Source organism: Balaenoptera physalus (genome assembly GCF_965194825.1).
Source record: "Balaenoptera physalus genome assembly, chromosome: 4".
Classification (NCBI taxonomy): domain Eukaryota; kingdom Metazoa; phylum Chordata; class Mammalia; order Artiodactyla; family Balaenopteridae; genus Balaenoptera; species Balaenoptera physalus.
This window is the reverse complement of record NC_138891.1, coordinates 97,453,694-97,472,218: the sequence shown is the minus strand read 5'-3', so window position 1 is coordinate 97,472,218 and position 18,525 is coordinate 97,453,694. Positions and strand designations below refer to the sequence as shown.

The 18,525-nt window shown below is 38.9% G+C and overlaps 2 protein-coding genes across 2 annotated transcripts in view; one reads left to right on the top strand and one right to left on the bottom strand.

The window, feature by feature from the left end:
* LOC309660004 (putative protein ARB2BP) overlaps positions 1-18,525 on the top strand; it is a 302,775-nt gene that overhangs the window by 75,681 nt on the left and 208,569 nt on the right. The window lies entirely within an intron of this gene.
* Positions 1-18,525, bottom strand: part of IMPG2 (interphotoreceptor matrix proteoglycan 2) — a 78,334-nt gene that overhangs the window by 19,455 nt on the left and 40,354 nt on the right. Inside the window, exons 10-12 of the mRNA XM_082460305.1 lie at positions 18,388-18,408; positions 10,968-11,212; positions 9,391-9,476 (exon numbers count right to left, since the gene is read on the bottom strand). Coding sequence (XP_082316431.1) covers positions 9,391-9,476; positions 10,968-11,212; positions 18,388-18,408 — 352 coding nt within the window. The remainder of the gene's footprint in view (positions 1-9,390; positions 9,477-10,967; positions 11,213-18,387; positions 18,409-18,525) is intronic.

Genomic DNA, 18,525 nt, shown 5'->3' with positions numbered 1-18,525 from the left:
CAGCAGAAAGAACAATCAGTAATTTTATTCATCACTCTGAAAGGTATTAAATTAAGGTCTTTTATTTTTTTATTTTTTTTTAATTTATTTATATTTATTTTTGGCTATGTTGGGTCTTCGTTTCTGTGTGAGGGCTTTCTCTAGTTGCGGCAAGCGGGGGCCACTCTTCATCGCGGTGCGCAGGCCTCTCACTGTCGCGGCCTCTCTTGTTGCGGAGCACAAGCTCCAGACACGCAGGCTCAGTAGTTGTGGCTCACGGACCTAGTTGCTCCGCAGCATGTGGGATCTTCCCAGACCAGGGCTCGAACCCGTGTCCCCTGCATTGGCAGGCGGATTCTCAACCGCTGCGCCACCAGGGAAGCCCAAGGTCTTTTATTTTGATAAGAAATGGCAACACATCAAAATGTGGTCTCTTACCTCGAGCAAATAGGAACATCTGTGAATTGGTATCACACTTACAAAATAAAATTTTCTCTTTCCAGTGACTTTTTACTAATGTAGTACTAATCGTATCTTAAAGTTTAGCTTCAGGAATAGAAAAGTAGACAGAAACACAACCATTGAACATACTAATTACTTAATCCTGTGAAGGTTAGTCCATGTAAAAAAGTTTAATGATGTTAATAGGTAAAACAGCCATAACACTGGATAGGAGTTTATATATTCCAATCTATGCTGAATAACAAAAAATAAGAAGTGTCATATGCATAGAAGGAATTCACAAAATATTTCCCAGATAAAAACTGAAAAAGGAAAATAGAAAAGATCAATCATTCTCTACTCTAAATAGCATCAAAATCACATTCAAGGACTTCCCTGGTGGCACAGTGGTTAAGAACCCACCTGCCAATGCAGGGGACACAGGTTCGAGCCCTGGCCCGGGAAGATCCCACATGCCGCGGAGCAACTAAGCCCGTGGGCCACAACTACTGAGCCTGCACTCTAGAGCCCGCGAGGCACAACTACTGAACCCACGTGCTGCAACTACTGAAGCCCACGCACCTAAAGCCTGTGCTCTGCAACAAGAGAAGCCACCACAATGAGAAGCCCGTGCACCGCAACAAAGAGTAGCCCCCGCTCGCCGCAACTAGGGAAAGCCTGCGTACAGCAATGAAGACCCAACGCAGCCAAAAAAAAAAAAAAAGTAAATAAATAAATTTTAAAAGAAAATCATATGTAAGCTTTTTAAAGACACCAATGCCCACACCCCACACCCCAGAGATTCTAACTTAACTGGTCTGAGGGTAGGACCTAGACATGGTACTTTTAAAAGCTCCTCAGTAGAGGATGCAGCTTGATCATGTGCTGGTTGTATTATTCCAGCCTGGGTTTCTAAAATACTTCTTTAGTTGTTAAATCATTATATTTCTCATCAACTGGAACCTTTAAGAAATTTTCCACAAGCATAAACCTGCCTGAAGACTAGAATTCATGGAATAGCTATAAACAAAATGAAGCCCATGAAAACTAAGAAACTGAATAGAATCCTCTCCCCGCTCTTCCAGGAGATTCCTGCCAAGGGTAGTGAATTTTCACTGGCATATACTCTCAAGCCTAATGTGATTTTTAAACAAAAGCACACAATTTTAAGGTGGCTAACTACACTTCAGTCCACGGCCAGGAACTAAAACAACCTACTTAGCCTACGGAGGGACTCAACCCAATGTCATGACCTAATTAGTCTTTTATGCTTTGCCTACACACTTCCCCTTGTCTCTCCATCAAGGGTCCATGTGAGGAAGCCTTAGACAGCACACTCCCCCAGTCACAAGGGAGGGAATGAGGCAAGAAGTCACTGAGCATGACCCAATTTATCCCCTCTTCTAGTGACAAATGCACAGTAGACCACTGCATATATATGGAGATACTCTCAGTTTCATCTACTATTTCTAAACTAAAAGCACTAAGTCAAGTAACTAATTTTCTTTTGTGGAACTCAGTGACACCAACACTTCCTACCCTGTTCATGCTCTTTTAATTAGGTCCTATTTTAAGTGGGCCATCCTGCTGGCTATTTTCATCTGCTACCACCCTATCTCCTTCTCTTCCCTGATAATTTCATCACCCTGCTCCCTTACGAGCTGTCTTCTGTCTGAGTGTACACTTTTAGAAGCAGAAGATCAAAGGACAGGAAGAGTGAGAGGTTCGGGTATTTCTTCCCAGTTCCCTCCAAGCCTCAATACTGCAGACGTAGCTGCATCCCTCTACAACTGCAACTTCAGCTCTCACTGGGCTCTGGTAACTGCATTTCCTCCCCTTGCCCTATAATCCAATGGATGGGAATGGTTTCTCACTGTTATTAGTCTCAGCATACTTCAAGATCCCTTTTTCACACCCTTAACCCCTTAACAGAACAGGTGGTTCCGTTACTATTGAAACCCTGGCCGTGCCATGTTTTGTAGTGCAATGTATTTTTAAAATCCATAAAAGTTTGAATCACTTCTGTCAAAAGATGATTACCTAATTTTTAATGAAATACAAATGGCCAGAAAAGGAAGAATGAGAATCAATTAAAATAACAACAACATGGACCAAAAATGGTATCATTCCGCTAAATTTGATTAGAAATAAAGAATCTAGACAGTTAAGAGGGAAGTGATGAAAAGTGGATGGCACAGTACTAGTGAATATTTTTGCCAGTGTGACTTTGGTCAAAAAATGGAATAGAGGAAGACACATCTGAGCATTAGACTGGAGTCTGTGACCAGAGTCTGATGAAATGAAATATATAGAGAAAGGCAAGATATATGTCAAAGAAAGAGGAAGACCATCCTCAAAAGACTGGATGTAACTGCAAATGATCTATTAAAAAAAAAAAAAAAGAACCATTTCAGGATAAGAAATTACCTCTTGGGAATTCTCTCATCAGAAATGAACATGAGGATGTCAAGACTTGATTCATGAGTAAGGCCAAAAAGATGATCTAATCAGGGGAAAGATTTCTGGCATTTTTCTAGTAAATTTTAATATTTTAAGAGTACATCATCACAAGGAGCAAAGATAACCTTATATAACTCTATGTAGTGAAGGCAGCTTGCAATCACTGACCTGTGTACACAGTGCTCCTATATAACCTAGCACCAAATAGACACACAAAGTTGCCTTATGTTTCTGACTAGAGGGTCTAAAACTTTCTGGGTCCTCAAGAATGGGCCAGAGTGATGTCAGCTGAGTAAGACATCTCCCACTCGTATTCCCCCTTCAACAGTAACAATTTGGCATCCTCCATGGACAAAAGTGCCTTTGTGGGAGCTGTGGGATCCAGCATCATGCACCAAGGGACCCAGAAGGAGTCTAGCCCACCCATGCATTGGGTAAGAAGCATACAGACCTCAGTCCTGGCTGTGGACCCTGAGGCGGCCTGTGAACTGGCTCCAGCCCCTCTTGGACACAGTCTGGGAGCCCCTGGAGAACAATGACTTAGACAACCACCCATGAATGACAGAGCCTTTGTGGAAGTCCAGGAGTGCAACAGAGAAGCTCCAAACACACCATTTGAGCAAAAAAGTCCAACTTTAGACACACTGGCGAGTGTAAGAGGAACAGTTTCACTTTACCCACCTCATCCCTCCCTCAAGGCAGCACAGCTCAGGACCAAGAGAAACCCTCTCTGTACATGATTTCTGCACTGCGGAAAGTGAGAGCATGTGAGTGAGTCTCTGGCCTCCCCAGCTGTGCAGGACCTTGCTAAAGAGGTCTGTTTCTCTCTCACTCTATCCAGAGAAACTGAGTTGTAAGCTGCACGACCAGGGGATGGGAAGTGGCTGAAAGAACGGCGGCCAGGACTCTGAACATATCACAGGGATGCAGATCCTATTAACTGCATGACTGACTCCACCAGGAGGCCTGACCACGAGCTGCCAAGACACCTTGCCCATGGATCCCCCTCAACTGGCCCATGGGCACCTCACCCCCATAGGCACCTCCTCCACCCCACGGCCAGCTCCTCGTATGCACTCCCCACGGCAGGGAGAGCTAACTTTGGCAGACAGCTAGCGAGCAGGCCCAAAAAGCCAGCCTGAATCTACCTATAGGCCAGGGAGAGACGACAAAGTTAAGCTTTTGCACTTCCTTTGGGAAAGCAAAAGGAAAGCTGTCAGTACTTAGCCTGGTGCACTGCAGGATCAAGAGAAGGCATACAAGCTTAAGAATTCTGCCACAACAGGCAGCAAGAAGTGTGGAGAAGGTGTATCCATAGGAGGTCTGAGAAAAACAGAAAGAAAATATTCAAATGGCCAATAGCTACATGAAAAGATATTCAACATCACTATCTTCAGGGAAATGCAAATCAAAACCACAATGAAATATCACCTCACACCTGTTAGAATGGCTACTGTCAAAAAGACAAAAGTGCCGGCAACGGTGTGTGGAAAAAAAAATTTTTCCTCATAAAATTAAAAATAGAACTACCATGTGATCCAGCAATCCCACTTCTGGGTATATGGCTAAAGGAAATTAAATCAGTGTGTCAAAGAGATATCTATAGTATTCCCATGTTCACTGCAGCATTAGTCACAATAGTCAAGATATGGAAACAACCTAAGTGTCCATCGACGGATGAATGGATAAAAAAGATGTTTTACATATATACAATGGAATATTATTCAGCCATGAGAGAGAAAGAAATCCTGCCATTCGTGACAACATGGATGGACCTTGAGGGCATTATGCTAAGTGAAATAAGTCAGAAGAATACTGTATGATATCACTTGTATGTAGAATCTGAGAAAGCCAATCTCATAAAAACAACTGTAGAACGGTGTTTTCCAGGGTCTGGGGATGGGGAGATGGAGAGATGTCAGTTAAAGAGTACAAACTTGCAGTCATAAGCTGAATGAGTTCTGGGTAGCTAATGTACAATGTGGTGGCTATAGTTAACAGTACTGTGTTATAAACTTGAAATTTGTCTAAAGAGTAAATCTTAAATGTTCTTACCACCAAAAAATAAAAAAAAAAGGTAATTATGTGAAGTTACGGAGGTGTTAACTAACTCTACTGTGATAAGTACTTCACAATATATGTGTATCAAATCATCATACTACACACCTTAAATTTATACAGTGTTGGATGTCAACTATATCTCAATAAAGCTAGGGGGAATAAAAAGAATTGACCAGATGGAGAGAGCAACAGCTCAATTCCAGATAAATGAAAAGACAACAAACTGAAGTCCAGAATGTACAAGTAAAACAAATAGAAGCTTTTGTTTTGCCAAAGGCTCAGTGCTTTATAAGGCCATCCTTTGGTTTACAAAAATCTTATGTTAGGAAGTGGGGTTGAGCATGCATATGTGCTTGAATGTAACAAAACTATCAAATTTTATAACTAGAAAGACTCTTAAGAATCATTTAGTCCAAACTTGCCTATTGAAAATAAGGAACTGAGGTTCACAGAAGTGAAATGTCCACAGTCACAAAAAATAGAGAAAAAAAAGTCAGAACCAGATTCTGAGTTTCTAGAGTTCGGTCCCCGGGCTTCACTCACTATACCAGACTCTTCATTGTGGAATACATACAAGTGTATAAACCCAGAGGGCAAAAGGATTTCCGGAGGAGAAACCGGAGCTAGCAGACTTGGCAGTCTATACTCATTCAGGTTAGCATATATGCACAAATCTAAAAGACCCAGGTGAACGAACACAAAGGAGAGAAAGGAGGAAAAACCATTTTCTAATATTTAAACGTCTGCTATGTTGAATATGGAGGCTGTTTGTATATGAGGAAAAGTTTCTTTCTTTCTCATTTTTTTTCTATTATCTAAAACTATATATGTATTCAGTGAAAAGTAAGAAGGCCATTTACTCAATACTCAATACTAAGTTCTGTCCCTCAATAATGTTGGTACGATGATGAGAGTCATACCATACCAGGGAATTCACTTGTTTTCCTCTGAATTACCTAAAACCACTTATAGAGATGTGTTAAAGCCACCTGTGCTTCCAGCTGAGTCAGGCATATTTACATCCTTGTAAATTCTAAGTGTGCATTTTTTCGAAATTCTAAGAGAGACAGCTAAGCTCTTTGACCTATACTTAAGAAACTGAGTTTTATCAGACAGAGCCTATGATCTGACACACATTAGGAAAGGAGCTGAATCCTCAATGAAAAAGAAATCCTCAAGTAATATACATGATTTCATATACCTATAAACTAAACTCCTTTTCAGTTCATAAAAGTTAAAACAATACACAATATCTTTAATTAAAATTAAGCCACAAGTAAACAACATAAAATGTGAAAGTAAACAACTTGACTTTTTAAATAAAGAAGGAAGACCATCTATTCCAAACAAGTACCCAGTAAAAAAAAAGGGCAGGGCAATGAAGCTCTCTCATATATTTTGAAAGATGAACACATACATGCCAGGAATAGCACTTTATTTATTTTTATATGAATAGATGTTCCCATAGTAACAAATTCAACTCATGAATTCTTCTTTTAGTTCAATGTAGTATACTAACAGGTTCAATATTATATTGGCGAGTTTCACTTCTGCTAATGCCAATTGAAAAGCTTGCTAAGTGCTATAGGAAGCATACTGTGCAACAAGTGATTTTCCAAACCAGGAGGCCAAAAGGTGTCAAATTCAATATCCCAACATTCTTACCTCTAAAATAATTTCTAAAAATAAAATCTGATAAAAAAATCTCATTTCTATTAAAGAATAGAGGGAGGAGTGGGAGAAGGGGGAGAAGGGAGAGAAGGGGGAGGAGGGGGAGGAGAGGGAGGAGGGGGAGGAGAGGGAGGAGGGGGAGGAGAGGGAGGAGGGGGAAGAGAGGGAGGAGGGGGAGGAGAGGGAGGAGGGGGAGGAGGAGAAGCAATAATCAGACACCTCTAATTAATCATTCTTTTCTTTCATGTTTTTTTATCACCCATTAACATTGCAATGTCTCCTCAAATTGAAAAACTAAGGAGTTGGCTTAAATGCAAATAGAACCACAGAAGAGGCAACATAAATGAACAAATGAGTCCTGGTAGTCAGTGTTTGCCATAATTAAAGGGGTAGCTTCTTTCAGCCAAGCTCTAGCCACTTTCTGCAACGGGAAATGTAAACCTAATGATATCAGATCTTCCGGTTTTCAAAAGAAGTTGGAAATCTGCATTTTTATGCAAAAATCTCCTTACTTTTAAATATTGGCTTTTTTAAAAATTTGGGGGCTTCCCTGGTGGCGCAGTGGTTAAGAATCTGCCTGCCAATGCAGGGGACACCGGTTCAGGCCCTGGTCCGGGAAGATCCCACATGCCACGGAGCAACTAAGCCCGTGTGCCATAACTACTGAGCTTGTGCTTTAGAGCCCATGCGCCACAACTACTGAAGCCCGTGAGCCACAACTACTGAGCCCACGAGCCACAACTACTGAAGTCCGCGTGCCTAGAGCCTGTGCTCCGCAACAAGAGAAGCCACCGCAACGAGAAGCCTGTGCACTGCAACAAAGAGTAGCCCCCGCTCGCCGCAACTAGAGAAAGCCTGTGCGCAGCAATGAAGACCCAACACAGCCAAAAATAAATAAATAAATTTATAAAAATATAAAAAAATAAAAAATAAAAATAAAATAAATAAATAAAAATTGGCCCCAAAGCACATGCCTATAGCTGGATCCAGTCAGCTGGTCTCCAGTTTGCAACCCCTGGCTTATGCAGAAATTCCTGTCTTTACATCGTTCTAAGATATCATCACAGATCTGTGGTTACAGAAGCCCTGAGTAGAATGGGATTAGAAGGAACGGAATGTGCCATGTTCGCAGTGGATCACCACTCCCTGCCACCGCACCTTGGATGAACTCCTATGACAGCACTACTTTATTTGTGTAGAAGTCTGTCTACAACCACCAGACTGGAAATTTCTTGTAGGCAAGGCCACACCTTATTCATCTTAGTTTCCCCAGCACTTGGCACATGAAAAGCACAAAATAAATATACTTGAATTAGTAAGTGAATGAATAAACAAACACCAAATGAATGTAATCTCTGATGTCAATCCCCCTCTAACCTTTTTTCTCCAACACGGAACTTGGTGAAAAAGAGTATTTCCAGTGACTCCACATTTCAAAACTGAGTTGCTCTACACCTGAGCAGAAGTAATGGCTGTATATATTGGTTAAGCCAATTTGGGGCAGATTTTCTAAATTTCAATTGCTGGATTAAAGCCAGGAAACAAGTATTTGAAATTAATTAACATTAATTTCTTCTTTGCCATATGAGACAGAAAAGAAGTCTCAAGAGGGTGGAAGGAGCAGGGAATGAAGAAGAAGGGAATCTCCATTCTGTGACCATGTGATAATAAAAGATCGTGTAGTTGTGTTGTAGACAGCTTAGTCTCTACAGGTGTTGTGGTTGTTGTTTTACCTGCACTTGAGGAAGCCACTTTCTTTTCTACTGGATGCCTTCCTGTAGATGACGTGGCAAGTGGAGGTTTGAAGGGGGCAGAAGAGTGTCCAGGGGAGTTAAGTGGTAAGAACAAATAGGAAAGTTCATTCCATGCTGTTTCTGTGCAAATGGGAATGCTTTCTGCCCAGGTTAAAAGGAGGCCTGATTGGAAGGTGGGGGTGGGATAGATTGGGGTTGACATATATACACTACTATGTATAAAATAGATAACTAATGAGAACAGACTGTATAGCACAGGAAACTCTACTCACTGCTCTGTGGTGACTAAATGGGAAGGAAATCCAAGGAAGAGAGGATATACGTATACGTGTGGCTGATTCACTTTGCTGTACAGCAGAAACTAACGCAACATTGTAAAGCAACTGTAAGCCAGTTTAAAAAAAAAAAAGAAATTCTACAACTTCAAAGTGCAATTTAAAGAAACACACATGTAAGGATAAATAACATTGGAAATAAATGCACTTAAATATGAAAAAAAAAAAGTGCAGGCCTGATATACCATCCCTGTCAACTAGCCAATATTTCTACTCTGCCTTCTCTCCTTTCCATACACACACTGTTCAATATGCTTTGGAGTCTAAACATTTTCTTCAATACAATCCTTGGAACAAAAATGTATACTCTGTATCTATGTACATCAAATTTATAATCTTGGCTATAAAAACTATTTCTGGGTAACTTTTAGAGAACAACTCAGTGGGCACTTATAGCTTAATTATTACCAAGAAGTATGAACCATAAATAAGCTTTCTACCATGTGTGGACTTTGGCAATGTCAAATGTGTGGACTTCATTTAACCACTGCGGAAGGCTTGAATTATCTGAACCAATACTTGGGTCCCATGAGCTGACAACTATGAATAATGTCCCAAGGATGATGTAAGAGAATATGTGTAATAGGAACAGCTTGGGAAAGTCATGATGCCAAAGTAAGCAGGTAAGTGTACAAAGAAGAAAAGCTTGAGGGCCTGGTTCTTGGAGTAAAACACAGAAACATACTTACCAGAATAGATGGTAAGGTTTCCTGAAGACTTGAACTTTGGGTGTTCCAAACTTGGTCTTCACTTTGGGGAAGTAAAACTCCTCTCACTGAAGAAAGAGTAACATTAAAGAACATTTTTAGTTGAGACACAATTGTATTTGAGGTTCAGGGACAACTAAAAACCAAGTTTTTCCTTTTTATAGCTTACAATTGGGTAGAACAGATGGGGAGTCACTTAGAAAATGCTTGATACTTTATTCAAATATTTTACTTATATTAGCACAATCTAAACTATAAGACTCCAACATAAAATAAATATTCTCCCCATCATTACATTTAGGACACTCCTATATTATTTTCTTTCCTTTCTCAAGCAATTTTTTACTCTTTTCAAGATTCCTATGAAGTAGTTGCTCTAAAACCGATTTTTTTTTTCATTTTAATAAGAAAGTTGAACTGAAATTCCAACTCATTTAGTTGATGCTAAAAATGGAGAAAACTGTGCAAAACTATTTCCTTTTCGGCAGAAAGTGCCTTTGAAAAATGGGGTAAGACACCAGAGAGTTTATCACTATACCAATACTAAGCCATAAAGTTAACAGAGTAGATTGTATAATTTAATTCAATAAGATTTACTGAATCCTTGCTAGTTACCATGGACTTTGATGAGATTGAGGCTATAAACATTAATAAAGCCAAGTTTCTTTTGTGGAAGTGTTCCCCTATGTCACATATATATACATATTATAAAACAATACGAGGGACATTTATATAATGTATGTGAACACAGACAAAAAAGAAAATGATTTTGCCTGGAGGAGAGAAGGAATCAATAAAAGCTAAAAAGAAAGGATTGTCAGAAAGGTGATCTGGTGCATACACCAAAAATAGAAGCAGAGTCTCTCTTTATTCACCTGTTCACTGACATAAAGGGATCAAACAGAAGTCAAAGACCCTATTTTTGGAAAATATAAGTATTTTCCAAAATTCTTTTTCAACTGTGTATTCAGTTATCTTGTCTTCTATGGAAAACAAGTAGCATGAGATCAAAGATGAACATATCTTTTAAGACGATTGAGTCACCTAGAAAGCTGCAGCCATTCAGAACTCTGAAGCTGGCATAACAAACAGAAATGGATTTTAGGAATAAAATTCTGAGCAATTGAAACATACATCTACTGAAAGGTCAAAGCACCTGAATTAGTTTGTACTGGATATCCTAAAGCTTTTGTTAAACTTGCTTGGAAATTCTGAGAGAATTGTTGACCTCTTTTTTAGGACACCTTCTAGGAAGTAGCTCCACGCCAGGCTCCACATAAAAGGAAGACCTCACTATGCTGTTTATGGATTTAGTTTCCTAAACCACCTCATTTTGCCTATGGCGTATCTTAATCCTCATGCCATTCTTCCACCAGGAACCCCTGACTGATCTACCCAAATTATCTGCATGGTTAAAGAGCCATTCATATCAGGATGGCTTCTGTCTCATGCAGTCTAGAGAGTGCCAGAACCATATATATTTTTGGAAATTAGTTTTCCCAGAATATACTGGAAAAGAAACTAAAACTTTACAAGGACTTAATGGTTATCCAACTTACCATCAATAAGCTGAAGGGAGTCAGGATCCAGATTCAAAGAGGAGGTCCCCAGCAAAAACTTCTGGTGCAGTGTCTCAGCAATATAATCTCTGAAGTTACTAATTGTATAAACAGCAGTGGGCTTATCATCCAATTCCACCAGACCATGGTTCTCCACCTTGTTGGAGTGAAGGCTAATTAGGTCCCAGGTGGTATTGCTGATGGCCTCACCATTGAAGGTAACTGCGTAGTGAACATCTATGCCACTATGGATGAAAAGAGAAACAGATTAGGTCCTGCCAAGGAAACACAAAGAAAGGAGCTTTGAACCCACCAAGAACAAACATTAGACCTAGAGGGAGAGTCTCAAAAAGCATGGATTCCATCACCATTCTCTGAAGACTCTGGGCAACCTTTAGCCATCCCCTTTTTCCCAGAGAACAGAGGGTAATAGATCTAAGAACATGGAAAGGGGTCTAAGGAGGCCGCAGAGTCAACCCTGCACAATACCTGAGCGTATTCTTCCCCCATGTTCTCACCCCTTCAAAGACAACTGCTCCTTTTCCCTATCAGCCTGCTTCCTTCTTTCCCTATTAGCCTTTTTCCTACCTGATTTAAAAAAATAAAACAAAACAAAACCCTCTAACTCTACTCAACAATGGGAAATCCTCTCATATCTCTTTATTACTGTTGCTGGATGAATTATGTACTCCACAATGCGGAGTGAAGCAATGAAGAAGCTTAATTACTATGAACTAAAACATAGTTGCCTATTGTGAAAGGAAAATACGAAATATTTGGAGATAAAGCAAATTGATGATGTGAGTTTTTTAAAATATCATGCTAGAATATTTTCTAATATGACAGTTATCTAAGTCTCTCAGGAGACATACTTTTGTTTTATAGCACAGACAATTTACAGTCCTATAAAGTTTAATAGTGAATTGTAAAAATAAACTACTAAGATGTGATGGGTTTTTTGGCCTGATAGGAATGATAACTCCAAAGTTTATGATTTTACTAACCTGTAGGGCATTTAGCAATGTTGTATCTAACTTAACAATCCTTTCCCAATTAACTATATATACTTCTTTCAAATGCTCTAGAAACTAGCTCTCATTTTTCTGCTGGTTCCCTCCTTAATGCGCTGAATAAAAGTTTGACAAGTGCTAAGAAATAACTTTGTCTGGGAATGGGGCCTTTTCACTATCTTTCCACAAGCAAACAAAGAGAAGATTTCTTGGAATAAAGGATAAAGTGAAAATAATTAGTAGGAGATGATATGTCATTTGATATTTTCTTAAATAGTCATTTTGAAGAAACATCAGAATATAAAATTTTTAAGCCAATAGAATTACTCCTTCTAGACTAACTCAGATTTATCTAACAGCTAAAAACTAAAATTTTTGTAAGTGCTTACAATGTGACAGCTATTTCACAGGCTTTAATCTCATTTAATATTCATAAAAACCTTATGAAGGTTTTATTACCTTCAGATTATTATTAAGAAACCGAGCTTTGGGCTTCCCTGGTGGCGCAGTGGTTGAGAATCTGCCTGCTAATGCAGGGGACACGGGTTCGAGCCCTGGTCTGGGAAGATCCCACATGCTGCAGAGCAACTAGGCCCGTGAGCCACAACTACTGAGCCTGCGCGTCTGGAGCCTGTGCTCCACAACGAGAGGCCGCGATAGTGAGAGGCCGCGATAGTGAGAGGCCCGTGCACCGCGATGAAGAGTGGCCCCCGCTTGCCACAACTAGAGAAAGCCTTCACACAGAAACGAAGACCCAACACAGCCAAAAATTAATTAATTAATTTAAAAAATACTACTAATAAAAATAAAGTGGAAGAGAACAACCTTCTTTCTTTAAAAAAAAAAAAAGAAAGAAACCGAGCTTTAAAGAAGTTAAAAGACTTGCCTAAAATTTCACCGTATATAAGGGATAGATAGAGTCAAGATTCAAACACGGATCTACCTGACTACAGCACCTGTATTCTGAACTACTTTGCCACACTCTAAGTAACTTTAATTAAACTATTACCAGAAAAAAGTCATTATGAGAATGGCTTTGCTCTACTCATCATTCTGGCTTCCAGCCAGTCTATGAGACGCAGCCATCAGAGGCAGTACCCAGCAAGCCACACCAAGATCCCTCCAGAGGAAAGGAGAATACCACCCTCCCAAAGATAAACCACTGAAGGCAGATGTGCAATGGAAATAATCTGCCACCTTCAGACATTCTATAGGAGCAAAATGATGCCCAAAGCAAAGCACTCAAATAAATTAAGCACTTCCTCCTCTGAGCTCACTTACATATTCCTTGATTATAGCCTTTGCTGTTTTGTAAAAAGATTCTATTTATAGTGACTGCCTTGCAGTCTCTCCTTGAGTTTCTGTCTCCAATGTTTGGCTTGGTACCTGGCATTAAGTGCCTATCAAATTAACAGAAATCTATACCTGCCTGAATATAAAGAGAAAACTGCAGCCTAATTAAGGTATTCATATATCTCAAAAAAAAGTGTCAGGATAATGAGAAGTGTCTCATAGAGTCTAGAAAAAGGGTTAGTCAACTAATTTATGCTACCGTTAGTGAAAAGTTTCTGATCAGTGTATTGTGGCTTCCTTGTAACACAGATCCCTAGATTGGAGACAGCTACAACAGGCTAGCATGACTTTGATACTGGCCATTAGGATCAGCCAACTTCCTTTCTCTGATCTCAAGCTTGCAAAAGGAACTTTTGATTATAATTCCCTACAGATTGTCCTATGGGGAAAGAATGCATGAGCTAAGCCAATGCAATAATTAGTCAGTTGGCAGGTATATTTCTTGCTTTAAATAGATCAATCGGCATTGTATTTTGTGGTTTGGTAAGCATAAATTGGTCTCAAGAGACCTCTCCTTCCTGGGAACACTGGCAGTTCTGGTCTTGTCCAGGGCCTACAGGGGAAGCCATGAAGGTGTTACCCCTCACCTGCCACAGAAGCAGACAGGCATGATACGATGTTCTTGTCCCACTCTAAGGTCAGTAAGGTTTTCCTCCCAGATCTGATAAGCTACCACTTCCAACAGGGTGGTTTAGGGAGCTTTAGAGTGGTAATTGAGCATTTTGACACCCGGATGCCCTACTAAGTGGCGAGACATCTGCTTGTCATCTGTAAATTCCACCAAACCCTTAATTTTTCATATCAGAATATGTTGATTCATGAGTAATTCCTGATCTCCTTTTGTAAAGAAATAAATTCAGTAAAACATGCTAAAATAATCAAACGATGGCCCCAATGTGAAATAAAATAGTATGAGGGACACTTACTGGTCAGAACTTACCACACCACATGTGTCGCAAGCATTTAGGACACAACGCCTGGCTCATAGCAGTTCACTAAATACTTTTGAAAATAATGAAAAAACAAATGGTCAATTTTATTCAGTAACGCAGGCAGATAAGACCATTGAATTTGTGCCACTTAAATGACAGTATGTGATACTCCTGACTTAACCTGAAGGGTTTTTAAGTCTCTAAATATGAAAGAGCAATTTTCCACCCTAAAGAGCAGTCATATTATCCTCATACATTTGTGTCGTCTGGGTAATGATTTTAGGGACACTGCTTCACAGCCGCAACCCAACTCTGTGAGGGTGTGCAGGCTCTGCCCAAGCTCTGTGGGATGGACCATGCCTACATCTCCAGAAAGGTGAGCTTCTCCTTGGGATCTGTGCCCAACCTGTTAACATGTTAATATGGCTCTAAGACTCTAAGGCTCTAAGGAAGCTGTGATAAGGGAAAAAATGGAGAAGAAGAAAAGGCTGTGCCAGTTAGCACTTGAGTTGCTTCCCGGGCTACAAAGAAAATCAGACAAGGAGAGTCAAGCCTTTACTGAGAGCCTACCCTGTGCTTTGCATGACTTTTAAACAGCATAGGGAGAAGACCAAGAGAAATGTTCCTGGATCAAGAAATCTGTGCAAATCAGGCTGTCTGGGTTAGATCACTAGCCTTACTTTTTAGTGGCAAAATATAATTTGTCTCCCAATGTTTCCCTTGGACTTCTAAAAATAACACTTCTAATATCATCTACCTTGTCTAGTAAGGATAAATTCTTTAAAGAAGATAAAATGCCTCACAGAGATACTGCAACTTATTACCAAGTTTTTGTCCTGGAAAGTGAACTCAAAGTAATGCTTGAGGTATCAGAAAACCATCTATTCTCAGATCCGAGAACTTCAGCATGACCCAGAACAGACTTAGTTCTGGCATGGTAAATGGAGTACAGAGACATCTCACGATGAGGAACAGAATAAAAGAAAGCCAAGAGAAAAAGGAAGTACATAAGACGCAGAATGCACACTGGTGACAAAACATTATCTGACTGAAGAAAGCTGTGCTGGCTCTCTGCACTCAGCAACTCCAAGTTAACCAACCATCACCATAGCATCACCTTTCATCTTCTAAACTGAAACAACTGCTATATAGAGGAAAGTTTCTCTGTCTGACTGCTATTTCCAGAGACATCAATCATGTGGAGGTGAAATTTACCCTTATTCCTCACCTCTAATGCCCTGATTGGCTGTTTGACGTGTGCAGGTTTTAAATAGAAAAAATAATGATATCACATCTCGTGACAACTGATCAAACTAAAGATATTTCAGAGAAACTCAGACATCCCTTCTTCTCTCATACTTCTCTTAGGAAGAAGTGCATACTTACAAGGCCTGGAGTAAGTGTGTATACCAGGCAGATATTTTGTTGATTCACTTCAAATGGGTCCTACTAACTTAAAATAATGTGTGCATCTTGAAAGAGGTACAAAGCAAATAGAAAATTTCATGTGTATATAAATGCTTATGGAGAGAGAGAGGGGTGTTACATATTATATAAATAGACTATTTCTGTGCCACACATTCATTCACACACAGCTCAAAATAAAAGTATACCAGAAAGTTATGAATAAACTCCACCAACTGCTTAATATCTGACAATACTGAACAATTTTGGAAACTGTACTTAGGTTAACAATTCTATCATAAAATCTAATGGTTTCATATTGAATTGTTGTCTGTGTCCCTATAGAGAACTTAGCACTCAGCAACTGAATACCATTCTTTGATCACAGGATTAACATCAGAATTCGGGTTGTTTTAACATTCTAATCTCCCCAAGAGGGCAGCAATTAAACAATCAGGTCTTTTGGTTGAATATTGACCATCAACACATATACCTATAATATAAACACACAGAGCAGTCTGCATATACTAAGAGTACAGAAACCCAAATCCTGATTACTTTGGGCAAAATATCTGATACCTTCTAGTCACAAATCAGTTTGCCTCTCTAAGGCAAAATTTCCTCACCTCCAAAAGGAGAATGAATATTCTCATTTTCACTATCTTACAGGGATATAAGAAAATAAAATGAAAAAACAAAAGAACCCGTACTTTGACATATCTCTGAAAGCACTTTTAATTAGACTATGTGTTCCTAGATGATGGAGACCAACAGTTATTCATTTTTGCAGACACAAGGTTTGCCCAATTAGCAGACACTTAGTGAATATTTGCTAAAATAATATAAATGAAAATGAGGAAGTCAGAAAGCCCTTTTCAAATATAAGATATTATATTTATATCTTATATAAATGAAGGCATAATGACATGGATTGACCTGGAGTGTATTACATTTAGTGAAATAAGTCAGACAGAGAAAGATAAATACTCTATGTTATCATTTATATGTGGAATCTAAAAAATAAAATAATCGAATGAATATAACAAAACAGAAACAGACTCACAGATATAGAGAACAAACTAGTAGTTACCAGTGGGATGAGGAAAGGGAGGAGGGGCAAGATAGGGGTAGAGGATTAAGAAATACAAACTACTATGTATAAAATAAATAAGCTACAAGGATATATTATATACAGCACAGGGAATATAGCTAATATTTCATAATAACTTTAAATGGAATATAATCTATAAAAATACTGAGTCACTATGTTCTACACCTGAAACTAATATAATACTGTAAATCAACTATACTTCAATAAAAAAATAAAAATATTCTAAAAAGAAATTACAGTGAAGAAATACTACCGTATCTCTAAACATCTCTGTACTTAGCTTATGAATTTGCTTCATGTTTTCTATATTATGGTTATCAATCTTTCAAGAGAAAGTAAATTTTAAATAAACTTGAGTTCAAAGATAAAATGACAAGCAACCTTCACAAGGGGGATCGACTATGCTTTTATATTATGCTTCTAAGAAGTTCCAGAGAGCAGCTGTTTTCGCAAATGAACTATGATAGAGATCAGCTTTCTCCCTTTCATTTACCACTTAAAATGACACTTGATTATATTATTCAATGACAATAGTATACTTGAAAGTGTTTTCATTAATGTCAGTTTTTAATTACAATTTTAAACTAAGTATAACTCAATATTTTAAAGTATTTGTCATAGGCTATATTGTACAGCACAGGGAATATAGCCAATATTTTCTAATAACTATAAATGGAGTATAACCTTTAAAAATTGTGAATCACTATGTTGTACACCTGAAACCTATATAAAATTGTGAATCAATTATACCTCAAAAAATTTTTTTTAATTTAAAACTAAAAATAAATAAATAAAAATAGATTAAAAAATAAAAGTACTTGTGGGCTTCCCTGGTGGCGCAGTGGTTGAGAATCTGCCTGCCAATGCAGGGGACACGGGTTCGAGTCCTGGTCTGGGAAGATCCCACATGCCGCAGGGCAACTGGGCCCGTGAGCCACAACTACTGAGCCTGCGCGTCTGGAGACTGTGCTCCGCAACAAGAGAGGCCGCGATAGTGAGAGGCCCGTGCACCGCGATGAAGAGTGGCCCCCGCTTGCCACAACTAGAGAAAGCCCTCGGACAGAAACGAAGACCCAACACAGCCATAAATAAATAAAAATAAATTTAAAAATAAATAAATAAATAAATAAAATAAAAGTACTTGTCGTCAGCAGCCTATGACAGAAGTCTGTAAACTACAGCCTGTGAGCTAAATCCAGCCCATGTCCATGAGTTAATGGATTTTATATTTTAAATGGTTGAAAAAAATCAAAATAACAATATGTTGTGACGTGAAGATCACATGAAATTGACATTTCAGGGTCCATGAATAAGTTTTATTGGAACACAGCCACGTTCATTCATTTTCAATATATTGCTTACATCTACTTTCATCTGATAGTGACAGAGGTGAGTAGATGTGACAGAGGCTGTATAGTGCGAAAAAGTTTGAAATATTTACTATCTGACTCTTAAAAAAATGTTGGCCAACTCATCTGTAAGGAGATGAACAGTGATATTGGAAGTAATAAAGGAATTAAGCCACGCTCCCTTGGATCTCGGGCTACCATATTTTCTGAACTACCTCCTCATTAGGTAGACAGTATAGAAAGTGCCAAAAGTTACTCTACCTGCCATTTTCCTTAGGGGACCTGAAAACAAAAATGGAAAGTGTTAAGCAGAGTTTAAGAGCGTTATAATTGTCATATAATTCATCAAAGTACAAGTTCTTAATGTATTTCCTCTGAAATGTTTCTTTAAATGAAAAT